The sequence below is a fragment of the Sebastes fasciatus genome, chromosome 6 (genome assembly GCF_043250625.1).
Source record: "Sebastes fasciatus isolate fSebFas1 chromosome 6, fSebFas1.pri, whole genome shotgun sequence".
Classification (NCBI taxonomy): Eukaryota; Metazoa; Chordata; class Actinopteri; order Perciformes; family Sebastidae; genus Sebastes; species Sebastes fasciatus.
Window position 1 is genome coordinate 25,644,321 of NC_133800.1, and position 17,029 is coordinate 25,661,349.

The 17,029-nt window shown below is 38.0% G+C and overlaps 1 protein-coding gene across 7 annotated transcripts in view; it reads left to right on the forward strand.

Annotated features, from left to right (window-relative positions):
• The window catches only part of slc4a4a (solute carrier family 4 member 4a), a 61,574-nt gene extending 45,505 nt beyond the window's left edge, over positions 1-16,069 (forward strand). For 6 of the 7 annotated variants that reach the window (XM_074638796.1, XM_074638798.1, XM_074638800.1 and 3 more), the window contains 12 exons: positions 1,570-1,640; positions 2,728-2,913; positions 3,045-3,158; positions 4,080-4,241; positions 4,864-5,042; positions 6,425-6,497; positions 7,501-7,569; positions 7,822-7,995; positions 9,278-9,439; positions 9,986-10,079; positions 10,510-10,589; positions 13,624-16,069. In XM_074638796.1, coding sequence (XP_074494897.1) covers positions 1,570-1,640; positions 2,728-2,913; positions 3,045-3,158; positions 4,080-4,241; positions 4,864-5,042; positions 6,425-6,497; positions 7,501-7,569; positions 7,822-7,995; positions 9,278-9,439; positions 9,986-10,079; positions 10,510-10,553 — 1,328 coding nt within the window. In that variant the 3' untranslated portion in view covers positions 10,554-10,589; positions 13,624-16,069. The remainder of the gene's footprint in view (positions 1-1,569; positions 1,641-2,727; positions 2,914-3,044; positions 3,159-4,079; positions 4,242-4,863; positions 5,043-6,424; positions 6,498-7,500; positions 7,570-7,821; positions 7,996-9,277; positions 9,440-9,985; positions 10,080-10,509; positions 10,590-13,623) is intronic. The other variant, XM_074638802.1, reaches the window with a different exon arrangement.
• Positions 16,070-17,029: the final 960 nt, after the last annotated feature.

A 17,029-nucleotide genomic window follows, 5' to 3' on the forward strand; every position in this document is an offset into this window, starting at 1 on the left:
AGAGAGAAACATTGAGTTTAATTTGATGAGAGGGGTTAAAGGGAGGGTTGTTAATACGTTTGGAACATGTAGTTAGAAGGATCACTATCTTTAGCTTGTTTGGTTGTGAGGAGTAATTACAGCTTTATGGGCTGCTGAGTTTTAGTATGAATGGCCAGATATGTCTATGGTGTGATGGTTACAATGAGCATAAAAACTTTTTTTTGTGGCTTTAAAAAAGTGAACAAGTGCTGTTGATGAGACTTTAATATGACACAGCATGCATCTTTATTTTATTTTCTGATGGAGGATGTGAGATGAAGTGGGAGCAGGCCTGATTTACTGGTAATCCCCTGCTGCTTTCAAAAATCTCTCTCTCTCTCTCTGACAAACACACACAGAAATATACTATTCCCCATGATGCTCCACATACAGTAGGGTACAGTGCATGCCAGGGAGGGGGAAACAACAGATGCTTACTTTGAACGAGTGAGTGCAGCTGATAAATCTATCTAAATTGGAAGGAGTTTCTGTCTGTTCTTCGCTTGTAACGACAACCGTTCATCCGATCAACTTCACACTTGGCGCACACCCAAGGAAGTGCTGTGATGAGTGCGAGCTCTTGAGATCTACGGGACATATTCATTAGTAGTGCGTTATGTACACACTGTGTGGTATATTGAGAGGGGACCCACGGCATGCTGGGTACAGCTCGCTCTCCGTCGATGTTTGTGTGAGCTTTTGCACCCAAATGACGTGTATACTCCAGCATTGCTATGGGATGTAACTATGTTCAAGATTCAAGATTTGTATCTGCTATTTGCTCAGGTACAGTGTACAAGGGTTCTCTTGGTTCTCTATGTCAAGTAGAAAAAAAGATAAATACTATAGAATATGCACATTATAATAAATAAAAAGAGATAAACACTTTTATACTAAACTATGTCATGGCAGATGTATTGCTCAGGACCCAAGGAAGCTCAGTGTCGAGTGTGAAGTTGTTTAGATGAGCGGTTCTCGAGAAAGCTGCAAACAGCAACACCACAGGCCAAGCAATCGGCCCCTTCTGACAGGCACGTTTTGAACGAGTACTGCACTTGTGATTCAAAACAGGCTGACGTAACACTGACAGTAAGTCAGGGAAACTCCTGGCTGGAATTAAGTTAACTAATAATTTGGCTCCATGGATGGAAATGTTGGTTGGTCAGTCAGTTGATCTTTAGGCTCAACACTTTGGCAAAGAGAGAAATATCTTTTACTGTAAATTTGTTTTTGGGGCATTTTATGCAGCAACAGTAGAGAAACGACAGGAAACGAGGGAGAGAGAGATGCAACAAAGGTCCCAGCAGGACTTTAGGGTTAACCACTAAGACAAAGGGAAGCCCCCCCCCCCCCGAGTAAAATCTCTGAGCTGAGATTCAGATGTCATAAATGGGCATCAGTGATGAAGCCACTATAGCCGTATGGGGCTATTATAGCATGATTTTAGACAAAGTGTTGTTGCTTCAGAGACTTGTTCGTAGTTATGCAAGACAAATTAAAACTTATTGATGCACAGTGTTAAAAACTAGTTTTGTTGTGTTTTTGCAGAGAACAGTACAGACGTCATTGGTGATCCTCTAGAAGGAACTTCCGTCTGGTACTGGAACAACACTGATCTGGTAAGTGTCATGTTTTTTTTGCTGTCCTCTGAGAAAAAAGTACATTATTTCAATCATCTTTGACACTTTTCTATTATATATTTTTCCTGAACGCAAAATTATTCTTATTGATAGTTTATGTGATATGTCATGAGTGGTGCAATAAGTACTTGGATCCTCCTAGCAATACCACAGTGTAAACATACTCTGTGGGTGCTTTCACAAACCATAGTCTGTTTGGTTAATCCGAATCAGAGTGAAATTGATACTTTTGGTTTGTTTTCTATTTAGTCAGGTTCGGTTTCACAGTATGACATGACATTGAAAATCTTTTAGATGACACTAAGCGACTCTTTCTGTACACCAACACAACAAACTCTGCCCGGCTGGCACTCACGTTTCCACCATGGATGTATTCCACTATTCCACCGTTGTCTTCCGGCAACACGTCACCTCACAAGACTTCAAGACTTCTCCTTTAGTGAGACTCTTTCCATAATGTCAGACACTTATAATAACAATCAGAGCCTGCCATGGCAAAAACAAGCACTTTTAGTGGATGTAAATGACGGTGCCAGCTTGCCCCAATAGCAGCATATTGCAGCCCGGGATCAGCTACAGCGCTCCTCCCTCAATACTTGACAAATTTCAGAAATTGTCATCAGACACATTCCACCACTGTATGTCATCTATGCTCCTGTATGCTGTCTCAAACATACTGTAGTGTACTGTATATATTTCAGCACTGATTTACTTCCAGCATTGTTTCAAACTGAAGGACTTTGGTCTGAATGCTGCTGGAATTCTTTGACAATCTTGAAAAGACTTCAAATCACATACCAACTACAGGTGGCGAGATAAAGAGAAAATTGACGAAGACAGTTGTGTTTGTTGAACAATGTTACAAGGAAAATAAAACTGTCTGATAAGAACATTGTTTCCAATTTGAGGTTACTGTGACACTATGTCGGCTTGTTTTTATCTCTGCGACAGTTATCAGTCTGCTCTTCTCAGCCTCAGTATTGGTCGCAGCTTTGGTGGGACGCTTTTAGGACGCAATTTGCATTGTTTCTTTATAATCAGGACGCTCTTTGTTTCCTCTGTGCAGCCAATGAACGCCACGTGGTCGTCTCTCTCAAAGACGGAGTGCTTAAAGTACAAAGGAGAGCTGGTGGGGAAGGCCTGCGAGACTGTCCCAGACATCGCCCTCATGTCTTTCATCCTGTTCCTTGGCACTTACACCTGCTCCATGTGTCTGAAGAAGTTCAAGACCAGCCCGTTCTTCCCCACCACTGTGAGTCAGCCACACTAAGCTAATTCAATCCAACAGGTCATCTGGCAAGGAAATGAATCAGGTGTCCAAATGTTTGAACAGCAGGTCACAGAGAACAACTTTGTCAAGTGTTTGTGTTAACTGTCACCCAGGTGAGAAAACTCATCAGTGACTTCGCCATCATCCTGACCATCTTCATCTTCTGTGGAGTCGATATGCTCATTGGAGTCGAAACTCCTAAACTCATTGTGCCAACTGAATTCAAGGTGAGTCCCTCCCTGCCTCCTAAGTGCACATGCTGTTGCCCAATAGACTGCTACATGAATGAGTCCTAAACCCCGGAAATGAGTTAGCATTTTAGCACTTCCGGTTACCTCGTCTGGAAGTCAATGTTTTTTTTTGAATGGGTTTTTCACCATGCGACCGTGGTGTAGTTTCTTTATAGCCTAACGTTAACTTTTTACTTCTGGCGATTGCATTCACACTTTAAAAATCATAAAAGTGGTGTTCATTTGTGGAGATTATTTTGCTGAACAAAACATCTAAGTATCATAAACGTGTGTTTACCACAGAGCTTATTTTCTGCAATAATCCAAAACTCAATGGAAAAATCCCATTGGCTTTTTGTCGAGGGAACCAGAGCGATGCTAACTTCCTGTTTGGCCTACAAAAATACATCAACCCTGGAGCACTCTATTCAATGGCATTTTTCTTTTGGTGCATTGCTTCATAAAACATAATAAAGCCAGATTTATGCTCGCTGTAGCATACCCCGGCGTGAGTGAGCCAAACATGACATCATCACGTATTGTGCGTAAATCGCAAAGGCTCTGCAAGTTATTGCAGCACTTGGTTGTGCACCTCGGAATTTTTATAACAAGGTACCCGCTGCATACGTTTAGGTGGTAGAGGGGATGACAATTAAATGTATAGTTGTTAGTTTGGTTTGATTTCTTCCTGTTTGCATGTCAAAATCACCTTGAGTAAGACACTGAAAGTGCTCTGTGGAAGGACAAATTTTAAGCTGCTTCGTACAAAAACATCTAATATATTAATGTAATGTAGGTCAGTCTAATGGGTTTGGAAAATAATCAGCAGAGATGTAAAGTGATTTATATTTTATGAGCTGACAGAAGCAGTATAAGACGCATTGAGCACAAATGGCACTTTGTCTTCCTCCCTCACAGCCAACAAGTCCTAACCGGGGCTGGTTTGTGCCCCCGTTCGGAGGAAACCCCTGGTGGGTTTACCTGGCGTCGGCTCTCCCTGCCCTGCTGGTCACCATACTGGTCTTCATGGACCAACAGATTACTGCTGTGATCGTCAACAGGAAGGAGCACATGCTGAAGGTAAAGAAGAAACTTTACAGACAAAATGTGTATTCAAAGCCAGGTGGTAGTTTGTGACCCAGGAGATGAAAGTCTTCAAAATGCTAAATGTCATTATGTCTTTTATACACAAGGTTGATGTGAAACATTTTGTGTTTAAATTGGAAATTCAACAACAGCAACTAAAAGGTTTTCTTTGCAGTATAAGAGTCTTTTTCTTTCTGTTTGTTTAACTTGATTTATGTGAAGTGAGGATTTTCATGCGTTTCCCACAACATGCTGCAGTTTGTACAGGACACTGGCTACCTTCACACTGTAGTTAAATATTGTTGTCATTCTTTTCATGGGAGTGAGAGATGTTTCATGGCAGTGACTGAACACTGCCAGGTTCAAAAAGCAACCACGTGACATGTTCAGAGAGTTACTGCTGAAGTTGAGCAATAATTTCTTTGATTTCAGCGTTGTGACTCCTCCCTTTTAAAGATAATTTCAGAGAACTGTTAATCAGCATCTTATATGATCAAACCATGTAAGAGCGGTTTGCTGGGTTTTATGTTTATATGTGTCTGCAGCCGTGCTCTACATACTGTCTATGTTTATGCATACACATGACCTTTGACCTTGTGTTTGTTGTCTGTACCAGAAAGGGGCAGGTTACCATCTGGATCTGTTCTGGGTGGCCGTTCTGTTGATTGTTTGCTCCTTCATGGGTCTGCCGTGGTACGTGGCCGCCACCGTCATCTCCATCGCTCACATCGACAGTCTGAAGATGGAAACCGAAACGTCGGCTCCCGGAGAGCAGCCGAAGTTCCTGGGTGTGAGGTGAGACTGGTGCAACATGTTGGAGAGTGCATAACTTAAGACTGATTATTTTATTGATTTTATTTATTTAATAGCACATAAAAAATAAATATTAACAAAACTATGTAATAACAGAATGTGTGCCCCGTTTCCACATAGCCCTGTGCACGTATGCGAGTCAACCGAGGTTCATTCCTTTCTATGGGAATATCTGATGTGTTTGCGAAACTCCTTGTTCCTTTTTTTTTTTTTTTACGGTCCGTAATTTGCCTCAGACAGACAAAATTAACTTCTCACCCATATCTGCGGTGGCGTTTCCATCCCTTAAGAGATGCATTTTCCTTGCGTTGGACACCACCATATCGAAAACAAATGGACAACCTTGCGGACTCATCCAAATATTAAATGCACCAAATTAGACATTGAAAATAAAGTTGTAGGAGAATAGTTGAAAACTGTTTTTGCAAATGTAAATGGTGGACTGTTTTTTTATTCATCAGAAAAGTGTTTGTATACTGAAAGATTAGCTTTGAACCAAGCAATCCAGGATTATTATTTTTAGCTTTGACGAAAACACGGTTCAGAAGTTATGAGCCAAAACATGAACTGCTCTATAAATGAAATAAATTGTTGCAAAATCTGCACCAAATTTTACTAAAATGAGTTCAGTAGTTTTGAGATGTCCTGCTAACTAACACATTGTTATTTATACACCGTGCATGAAATAACTCTCTTGTTTAGAGGTAATGAACTGAAGTGTAATAAGCTGCTTTGGGTCGTGAGTTAAACTTCAAAAACATTTACACAGCAGATTACTGTTGGATTGTTAATCCTGACTGGTCAAATACTTATTTATTACTAATGCTTGTTTATTATTTAGTTACATGTTAAAAAGCACAGAATAGAGGGGTTTACTGTACATCTTATACATTAAATTAAAGACTGTATTCAAGAGAAGCAGTGGGGAAAATGATAAATAATTATTTTCAACCCTGTCCATTAGTGTCTCCATGTACTCCAGTTAAAATACATTGTCAATATTAAAACATTATGTTTTTTGTTTTCATTCATAGCTGGTAAAGACACTTTGTGATTTTCTTCCTGTTTTTAGAGTTTGTTTTTGTGTGTTTGGTGACGTCCTCCAGAGCCTCCTGATGTGTCAGCTGTAAGCTGAACTAACAAACTCTTGTAACATCGACACCAACTTTGAACTTCCTACAAACGTTGGCGTTGTTTTTGTTTTGGCTAAACTGAATGAGATTTGGGAAATGATTGATATCCTCAAGTAATCAACACCATTCTTCAGGCTTTTTTGGGACTTTATTATTGGTAAATTAAACCAAACACATTTGACTTTTGTTTTTGTGATAACTGTATTTCCCCCCTCTTTTTTTCCTTTGCAGAGAGCAGAGGGTCACCGGTGTGGCTGTGTTCATCCTGACAGGACTGTCTGTATTTATGTCTCCTATTTTAAAGGTAATTAATCAGATTGTCTTCTGTTGTTAGTCACTTAGTGTCTCAAGTTTAATCTTTTCAAAATGACTGTGACAGATGTTGGTAACAAACAAATGAATGTCGCTCGACTCTGTGCGAGACCTGCTAACTTACAGATTGAATCAAAGACTGACTTTTAGTGCTTTTAAATGATATCAACCGCAAACTGTCAGGTTGTTGTAAGAGTTTTAATCTGTCAACCACAAAAGCATAACTGAAATAGTTTGATACTGAGGGACTAAAATAGTTTGATCTGGTAACAGCGGTTGTAATACATGACAAAGCACTAATGTTTATTTTATGAAAAGGACATAAATACAATTTTAAAAATGTGTCAAAACAACTAGGTTTATATTTTTGTTTCTCTTTGACTAACTGTCTGAAAAAGAGAGATAAATAACTATAAGTATCAGTCAGTTCACAAACCTCTACACTAAACTCTCCAGCTCGCTGCCGTCCATATGTGTGATGAGGTCAAAGGTCAGCGGAGTACAAGATCTGAGTATAGATTAACTCCTAGTGAGACGGTGTAAAATGTGGGATTATCACAGACTCATTGACCTTTCATGTCCAGCTACTGAGAGACCCGTTTGATTCATACATTTTCAAATGTTATTAGGAGAAGTTATGAATGGTTGTGTTTAGCACTGAGGAGAAAATACAGGAAACAGAATCGTTTTTGACAAAACTTGTAGGTGACAAATGGTTCTATAAACACGTTAACATCATTCATGTTGTTATAATATCAATGTTTTAATCTGATCAAAATAGACTTCTCATTGAGGTGAAGCAACAAGCCCTTTCATCCCACTTAATCATATTATTGTAGTCTAACTCCGTCCAGTTTGGGTTACAAAGCTTATAATAAGATGACAATTCTGCTATAAATGAATATTCTTGAAGCTTGTACTTGAACTCTGAACTGGATTGGCTGATTTCTGTTTTTGAGCCTGAAATAATCTGTTTTCCTCTCTGTTTGCTCTAGTTCATCCCCATGCCTGTGCTGTATGGAGTCTTCCTATACATGGGAGTCGCCTCTCTCAATGGAGTGCAGGTAAATGTTACATCATTTTTTTTGTCATCATAAAATTAGTAGATTGGAGTGTAGAGCAAAGGAAACTACTTTAATCTGAAAAAAAACCCACTTACTATCCTCTAACAGATCCGTCATGTTAGTAGTATTTAAACCTTCTTTATCAAAAGGAACCTCTGAGTATCCAAGAAAACAATGCATGCCAAATACTCTGATATATTCATGCATGCAGTGCATCCTGTCACGTGTCCTCATACCTCTACCTGTCTACAGTTTATGGATCGTCTCAAGCTGCTTCTGATGCCAGCGAAGCATCAGCCGGACCTGGTTTACCTGCGACACGTTCCCCTCAGGAAGGTCCACCTCTTCACCTTCATCCAGATCCTTTGCTTGGCTCTGCTCTGGATCCTCAAGTCCACTGTGGCCGCCATTGTTTTCCCTGTCATGGTAAAATACTTTTTTGTATTACGATTTGGCCAATATTAGTATTTGAAAGAATGTATATCTTGAATTATCTTGATACTACTAAAAAGTTACCAGTATTTAGTATCTATGTGCATAAAACTATTCTCATTATTAATTATTTGATAATAGTTTAGTCTGTGAAATGGAAAGAATAATGAGAGATGCCTTATTACAAGGCACAAGTTACATCTTGCATAGTATATATCAAGTCTTCCACTTTCAGCTGCATCTAGTGGCCTTCATCAGCAGAAGGGGTTTGCTCAGTTGTCATGTAGATTCAGTTGTTATCATGTGACCTCAGTGTTTGAATTTTGGTCATGTGATAGCAGGTGCATATCTGTTAATGAAGGCCACAGCTGAAAGCTCCGAAAAACATCCAGTAAGAGGACCTTGTGCTATTTCAAATGTAAAAAAATGAGTGGTCAAGAATAATACATTCATTTTAAAATCTCATACTCAGTGCAGTCAGCAACCAAAACAAGAAAAAGAAATAATAGTGTTATTGTGATATGAGACCAGAAAAGAACATCAGTATTGTCATATTTTATTTTTTTAACTTCTTGAACTACAACACAAAGTACGGTTACAAATACAATAAAGTCTAGAGTGCTACATTAGTGACCCTGAAGTGTAATTATATAAAAACACCATGACGGTTGTCACTGGTTTATCATTCCTATAAAACAATCCTCTTAAAACACATAAATGAAGCTTATCATTTGTACAGAGCGGTTCAGTGTTTTAAGGCAGGAAGTGACTCTCTCACAAACTGTACCTCACATTGTTTCGTGGATTTAAAAGGTTACCAGTGTATAAATATTATTGTTATTTATCAAATGTGATGTTAAGATGTGCATCATTTATCATTTGTGTTATGTAAGCTATCTAAAAATATGATTTTTAAAAAAAATGAAAAGTACAAAGTCGATTTAGTATATTCGTTATTTTCAGTAGAAGTTTTCTTGAATTTAAATGCATGTCATAAAGAGTTTAGAACTACCAATAATCAGCTTGATATTGGCTTTCACATCATTGAACATTTATAATCATGTGTTTTATAAAGTTGTGTATCAACGTCTTTATTAACCTCGCTTTATACCGAAACGTGTTTGTTGCATATTTACTGTGAAGTTAAAAATATACAATTTACTGTACTGTATTTAAACTCCATTTAATGTGACGGACTGCTATTAATTCAACAAATATCTGTGAAAAATGACCTTCGAGTCCACTCACTCTGATCCTCTTGTTCTTCTGCTTTTAGATCCTCGCTCTGGTGGCCGTCAGAAAAGCGATGGACTACATGTTCTCCCAGCATGAACTCGGCTTCCTGGACGACGTCATCCCAGAGAAGGACAAGAAGAAGAAAGAGGACGACAAGAGGAAGAAGAAAAAACGAGGCAGCATAGACAGCGACGCTGAAGACGTAAGAGTTTACAGTTTTTAACACACTTGAAATTCCTCCAATTTCCTGTGATGTGTTTTAGATGACGGCCCATTCCCAAGCCTGTCGACCTCACCAACAACCCTCCAGCCCGTCTCCCAACTCCCAGTTTCCACTTCCTTTGCAGCAGCATGAACATTGAGTGTTTACCCACTGGCAAATCAATATCCAGGTCTATAGGATGCCTTTCCGTCATTTTTAGTTGTTGTTAATGAGAAGGTTTGACAATACAGCATATGCTATAATTCCTGTGTTCTATAGCCTTCCAGATCCAGAAATCTTAGAGATAATATAGATATAAGGTGCCACTGTCTCATTTTCAGTGATTATTTATGTCTCCTCGGTGGAAACGATAAACATCCTGCAGATTTTGGTTTGTGTTGAGGCCACTCAAAGTCCGATTTGACTGATTTTCAGTAGAGCTTCTTTCAGTTTTCAGGTTTAATAATATGAATGTGTGTGTTGATGCTAACTCAGCAACACCATCAGAGGTCCCGTCTCAGGATGTGTGTTTCCTCTCTCCAACAGTCTGACTATCCTTACAATGACAAAGTTCCCAGCATTAAAATCCCCATGGACATGATGGAGCAGGAGCCTTTCTTAGGTGATAAGGCCTCTGACAGTGAGTAGATCCTAAACTACCTGCAGCACTGAGGGAAAAATACTTCTTCCTCTTCATCCTGACTGACTCCTGCTCTGCTTCCTCATTCAGTGTCTCTGACGGCTTCTTCTGTTACTAAGAGCTGATGTTTATCTTCCACTAACTGCATGATATTAACATTTCCTTCTTTGCCTTTATCCTTTACTCCAGTCCTGTCTCTTGTTCCAAAACATGCATGGAAATAACTCATTTTCTCCTCCTTTTGAACTTTCTTGGATGCTGTGATTTTATTTGTCTTTTCCATTTTAAATTCTTGCTTGCTGGACCTAACCTTTTTTTCTTCGGTTTCTTCACTGGTTGGTTCTGATATCACTTGTGTCAGAGAGGACCTAACATATTCGCTCGCCTGCATGCACATGCTAATGGCTGTTTTTTTTTTTTACTTCCACAGGAGAGAAGTCCCCTTCATTCCTTGAACGACACACATCGTGCTGAGCAGCTCCGCTACTACAAGGCCAACTGCTTGTCCAGGTGAGATGAGAGAGTGTGTGTTCAACTTACCTAACAGGCCACATTAAATGGGAAAGAGGGAACAAAACTAAACATAACCGCCACAGATTTTCTTTTTGAATTCATTCTTTGATGACTGTAGCATCAAAGGTCGCAAAAGGTCAGAAGGCAACCTAACTAGCTAACATATAATGCTAGTCTGAACTTTAAAGGTCAGCAAGGCTAATTACTTTACCTATGGCTGAACTGCTTTTTTCAGTGTCCAGCAGAGGCTCAGATGTCTCCTCTCTCTGCACTTCAAACCTGCAGAAACTGATTTGTTTTGTCCACTTGGGGGCAGCACAAACAACTTGTGAAAGCAACATTAACAACATCACCTTTTCAGTTGATTTGGCAAATGTGTTAGCAAACAGTGGCTTATTTACACATCCAGCTGTGATGGAGAAACATTATCATTAATATGAAGACGTGTTTGTGTCAACCTGATGAATATAACTCCAATATTCACTCTTTTAGCTCTGTTTTTGGTCTCTACCAACTCCTAAGGGAAATATCTGTCTCTTTAGCTGCTAAATGCTCCACTATGTTCACCAGTCTCTCACTAGTCTCTAACTGTGTCTGTCTGTTGTTTAGTGTTGAGCACTGTTGAGTACTGTACAATGGCTTTTTAGAGCGTTTTCTCTGAAAACAGCTGCCTGCTGCGGCCGAAAACGACGCTATGAGAGCTGTGACAGTGAACCAAAACAGTAAAGCTGCAGTCAGACTGCTAAACAATGAGCTGAAACTTACTATAAAACCAAGGGGAGATGCAGATTCAGGTGATAATTCTCTATAGGTTCATCACTACAACCGATTCTTTCAGATTATCTTTTGATACATTATTATTATAAAAATATTGCTATATTTTGATTAGCCATTTTAATGTTAATTTGATCCATAAGACTATTTTTGAGTCCCAGGCCTATACTACAAATTATTATATATATATATAATTATAACTTTTTTTGTTTTATAGTTTTTTTGTGGATTTTATTTACCTTTTTATTTGGCTTTGTAGAAAGCTGAGAGGAAGTTAGGGGGCAAAGTGAAAGGGGAAATAACACGTATGCAAGTTATTTTTTTTTCTTAATTATTTTATTTGATCAAACCCGGAATAACACTTCCTCTAAGATCATATTGTGAAAAGGGCAAAACTGTCCACGGGACCAGGCTTGATAAGAAGCTATTCAAGGCAGGCATCTATTTTCAGTCACATCCTCAGTTTATAAAAGCTTACATACCTTCAGATGAGAAGAATGTAACCTACAATATAAATTACATGTATTACAGTAATAGTTTTAAAATACAATAACTGTTCCATAATGTTAATATTATGTCTTTCTGAGTACCTAAAACATGTACACCTGTGTAGCCTGCATGTTTATTGCATACAACTCAGTGCTCAAAATCATATTTACCTCTATTTGACTTCAACTTATTCCTGAAACTTCTTTTGAAACTCATCATCTGGTGATGAAGATTTTATATTTATTGCAGATTTAGATTCCATACAGACAAAAAGGCAAATTTAGAGAACAGAGAGAAACATTTAGAGAAGTAATAATGGTCTAAAACAAGCCCAGTCATTGTGTCAGCGCCGACCTTGTCACCGTTACTAGAGCAAGGCGAGTGTGTGGTGTGTGATGAACACATATTGTGCTTCACTGTTATGAGCTTTAGTGGAGACAATCAGTCTTAAAGAGGCAGAACAAGCTTTGTTTTTTTTACCAAATATTTAGAGCGACGATTATGACGCTCAAGAAGAGATTATGTTTCTCCATCAAGCTCACAAGCTCTCATGATGACCAGGATCCACTGATATGGTCCGGTATGACCTCATCTGCTCTACGATTGTCGTACCAGTGCTGACGAAAGAGGATTAGTGGTTTTGGGGCAATGTGTGAAAAAGCAGCTGTGATTGCAGCACATGATGACCATGATGTTGGTCATTGGTGCTTTTTTTTTTTTTTTTATATATATATATATATATATATATATAAAAAAAAGCACCAATGACCAACATCATGAATAAAATGTCTTTTATACAAGTCAAGTGTTTCTATAAATTGTAAACAAACTGAACTATTCCAATCTGAGTTTTTCTCTTTAAAGTAACAGAGGTCTTTAAAGTAACATGAGATCAAACTCAGAATGAGCTTTATTGGCCAAGTATGTGTGCACATACAAGTGACACTTGTTCTCTGAGAGTGTCACTTGTATGTGCACACATACTTGGCCAATAAAGCTCATTCTGAGTTTGATCTCATGTTACTTTAAAGACCACGGGCATTTACAGTGGTCTGGCCTCGTGTCCATTAGAGTCATTCTGTAATCCTCGTCCCGACTAAGGCTGAAGCCAAATTGCTTTGAGCTCAGATGACCTCAGTAACCATCAAACCTACATCACTGTTTGTATTTCTGCCTTGAGAGAAACACAATGTTGTAATGTAGACAGTTAATATATATTTCAGATTCATAAACACATTTATCAAAATACAATTTTATAAACTACACGACACAAACCAGAATGATTACAAACGCACAGACGGGGTTCGAAATCAACACAGCAAGCGCCAAATGCTGGTACATTTTATGTTAGGTGAGTAATTCTCAGAAGGCTACCACCAGCCGGAGCAGACTTTCTCATTTTACAGCCAAAGAGTACACTACAAGATGTGCGCTGCCTTTAGTTTGACCGTTTGATCGGAGTTCGTTAGTGATTGACAGCATCCAACAGCCAATAGGAACGCGCCCTCTCTCTAGATTTTTTACAGCCTGTAAACAGAGCCATGAGGAGGTGCAGAGGTCTAGTTTTCTCTCAGAACACTTGAATTACAATATGCCGAAAGGTTATTGTAGAATTTTTGCCCATTGACGCCCAAAATATTTTGCCTTTTGAAGCCTTAACTCTAGCCAAGAGAGCGAATAAGTGTATTTCCCAAAATGTCAAAGTATTCCTCTAATTAAACACTACATCCCAGCATGTGTCCTAACAATATTCCTCGTTGTGTTTCAGCCCTGAGATGAGTCCGCTGAAGCCTGTGCCTCAGATTATAATAGAAATGGACTCAGACGATGATAATTCATTCTACTGGAAGGAAAGAGGATCTGAAACGTCTCTTTAGAGCAGCAAACCACCACCAGACTCCTGCGGCACCCGCAAGACAACTTTTACTTTCCTTTATTGACCATATTCTTTTTAACTCCAAAATCCTCTCCGCGATTTCAAGACTGTCTTCTGAATATGTCGCACAGAAAAGAAAGGGAACGCACTTAAGACAAAAAAAAGCTCTAACAAGACACAAGAAAACTTTCTTTTTCTAATAATGAAGCCATTTCTTTCCTCACAATCCTCTCTTGGTATTTTCCTCACAGCTCCACAGTAAACTGATAAATATAACTCCTCACTTCTCTTCTATGCAACTCTTTTCACATATCAACGCTGCATGAAATGCCCTCCCTGCTCTTTTTTATATAAATATATACATAAATATCATCTGTTTGAATTTTTATATAAATTGATTTACTCTAATAACATTTTCCTGTAGCAGGAAAATTATGTTTTTTATAGCTCTACCTCTTGTTTTAGAATAAAAGCTGAACAACATGTTGATTTTTGACGCAGCATGGGGTTTTGATATTTTCTCTCTGTCCTCTTGTAGAGTTGAAATGATTCAAGAGATTCACTGTATTATAGCTTGTGAAGGAAACGTGTGCAAATAGATAATTTTAAGTTAATTAACAGTTAATTAACAATGCATATTTGTATGTGCAGATGAGGTAAATATTTTTATCATCACTTTATGATGCAGTTTTGATTGCTTCACCTTCTCTTTCTAATCTTCTGAATCTTTCTTTCACTTCAAGGCTTTTGTTACTCTTTTAAATTAAATCATTTCTTTATTTTTTTTTTTTTTTTTTTTTTTTTTAATGATCATTTTGTGTGTATTTTGGTAAGCTTATGTCGTTTATTTTGTTTCTCTTTTATGGGTAGAAAACAGTTGAGCGATACATAATCATCAGATTTTCCTCAGCCAAACTTAAACTCTAACTAGGAATGCATATCATATAATCGCTTGTGCTGCACAAACTACTTTACCGAAGTGGCTTATAAGAGATCGATCCAGACAGAAATTATTACGGTAACGCTGTGACGAGGGATAACGAGAAGGGAATCAGATCCATGTAAACTCCATGCAGCAGGTTTATTTCTTTTTGTCTCGGCTGCTGTCGGAGTTATCTGATGATGGGATCACGTTTCTTTTTGTTTTATATATTAAAGGTTTGGATTTTTTCAAGTCTATCTTTGTAGAGCAACTAAACTGAAAGTTATGGGGGAGAAAACATCCATAGTTAGAGTATATTCATGCATACAGATACAAAGAGGCTGGCAGTCTCTTACAAGACCTCCAGTTTGCAGCTTGTTTGTGTTAATTAACCCTTGCTCCAATTATAGTTATTTTCTCACATTCGCACACCAATGATATTGATTTTTTTAGGTGGCTGGAATAGATTTTTCTGCCGTCCCCGTCCACAGCACTGTATTGATGTGCTCTGGTGTCGGTACTCCTGTCTGCTTCTCTAAGTTGGGGGCGTGCCGTCCGTCATCTACTGTAGTTAATACACCTACTATGGAGAAGTACCTCATACAACCCCACTTCAAAACTCCAGAAATATCCCTTTAACACAGACTTGTCAAAATCCAAACTTTAAACAAAACATCCCCTGTTGTTTTTAGGAATGAGGCAGAGCATGTTGTACAAACTATTCACTGTATTTCCTACAGAGTGGCCAGTGAGTCCACACAGTCCCATCCAGAAACCTCTCAGATGTGACTTTATTGGCCAGTATTATAAAGCACTGTTCATCATTATAGTATCCCCACTTTATCTGTATAGGGCACACTGAAGCACTCTCTCACCTGAATGTTTAAGTCTTTAGTGGAAGTCCTCTCTGTCTTCCTCACTACTATAGAAGTCAAATTAAACCGTGTGATAAATGAGACGCCTTCCTCCTCTGTAAATCATGTACATAAAAGGCACGTCGGCTCCAACCAAAATGCAACAAGTTATTGTTCCATCACGGTTTGTTGTGTTTTAATTTGTTCATGTCCGTTTCAGTCCATCAGCCGAAGTATCGACGTAATTTATACTCCACATTAGTGTTTTTAGTCGTCACCAGCAGCGAATGGGAACTTAAGTGTGACTTAATGTCTGAGACACATTATTATTTGAGTGGAGTTGTGAGTTTAAAGTGTCGTACTGTGTCAGCATGTTAGGACAAAAATCTACAACATCAAATTAATTGTTAATTATGTTAATTTTAGCGTACGGGATAAATACTGATACATTTGTTTTGATTAACTTTTTGTGACTTTTTAGAAACGGGTGAAATGGTTTATTTTAGAATTTATATTTTTCAAATGAAATGTACATGGAAAATAAACAGAATTATCAAACAGTGATGGTGTGCTGCTTTTTATGAGGAAAAACTCAAAAAGTAACTTTATATGAAATATAGGGCTGCAACTAACAATTATTTTCATTGTCCATTAATTTGTTTATTTTCTTGATTAATCGATAAGTTCGTTGGTCTATAAAATGTCAGAAAATAGTGAAAAATGTTGATCAGTGTTTCCCAAAGCCCAGGATGACGTCCTCAAATGTCTTGTTTTGTCCTCAACTAAAAGATATTCAGTTTGCTGTCATAGAGGAGTAAAGAAACCAGAAAATATTCCCATTTAGGGAGCTGAAATCAGAGAATTTTGACTCATTCTATATCTCATACTGCACATTATTATTATTATTATTATTATTATTATTGTTATTTAAAGTAAAGCTACAATATTAAACTGAAACCCTCCTTGTCAGAGTTTTATAATGATTACTGATTCAGTAGCTCCCTCTAGTGTCTGACCAACTGGCTTACAACCTACAGAAAGTGGAATAATCAAACAGGGTTCAGGAAAAAGAAAAGGTTTGGTTAACTTTATGAAGTTTACGTAAAGCTGCAATACTCTACAAAGTCACAAGATACAGTATACACTCCCACTGAGGTGTTTTCAATTACTGTGACTGATTAGAGTTCTGATCGTCATCATTCAGAACAATAAAGTAAGCTGTCAATCAATCAGAGTCCTGAGCAGAAGTTTAATCTTCCAAAACAAGTAAAAACACCTGTGTGGACGTACAGGTTCTTCAGGCTCCAGTACTTCCTTTAAAATTTCTTCTTCTCCTGGTTATTTATTATTCAATGTCAAGGCCTTTATCATTAATTACTTATTGATAACATTTTTATGTAGACGAATATTAAAAAAAAAAAAAACATCCACAGAGCTTTTAGAAAGGTGCCGAATAAAAGTATGGCTTTTCCTGAAAAAAAAATATGATTGTGAATTCATCATTTAAAAACTTTTGGCAGGT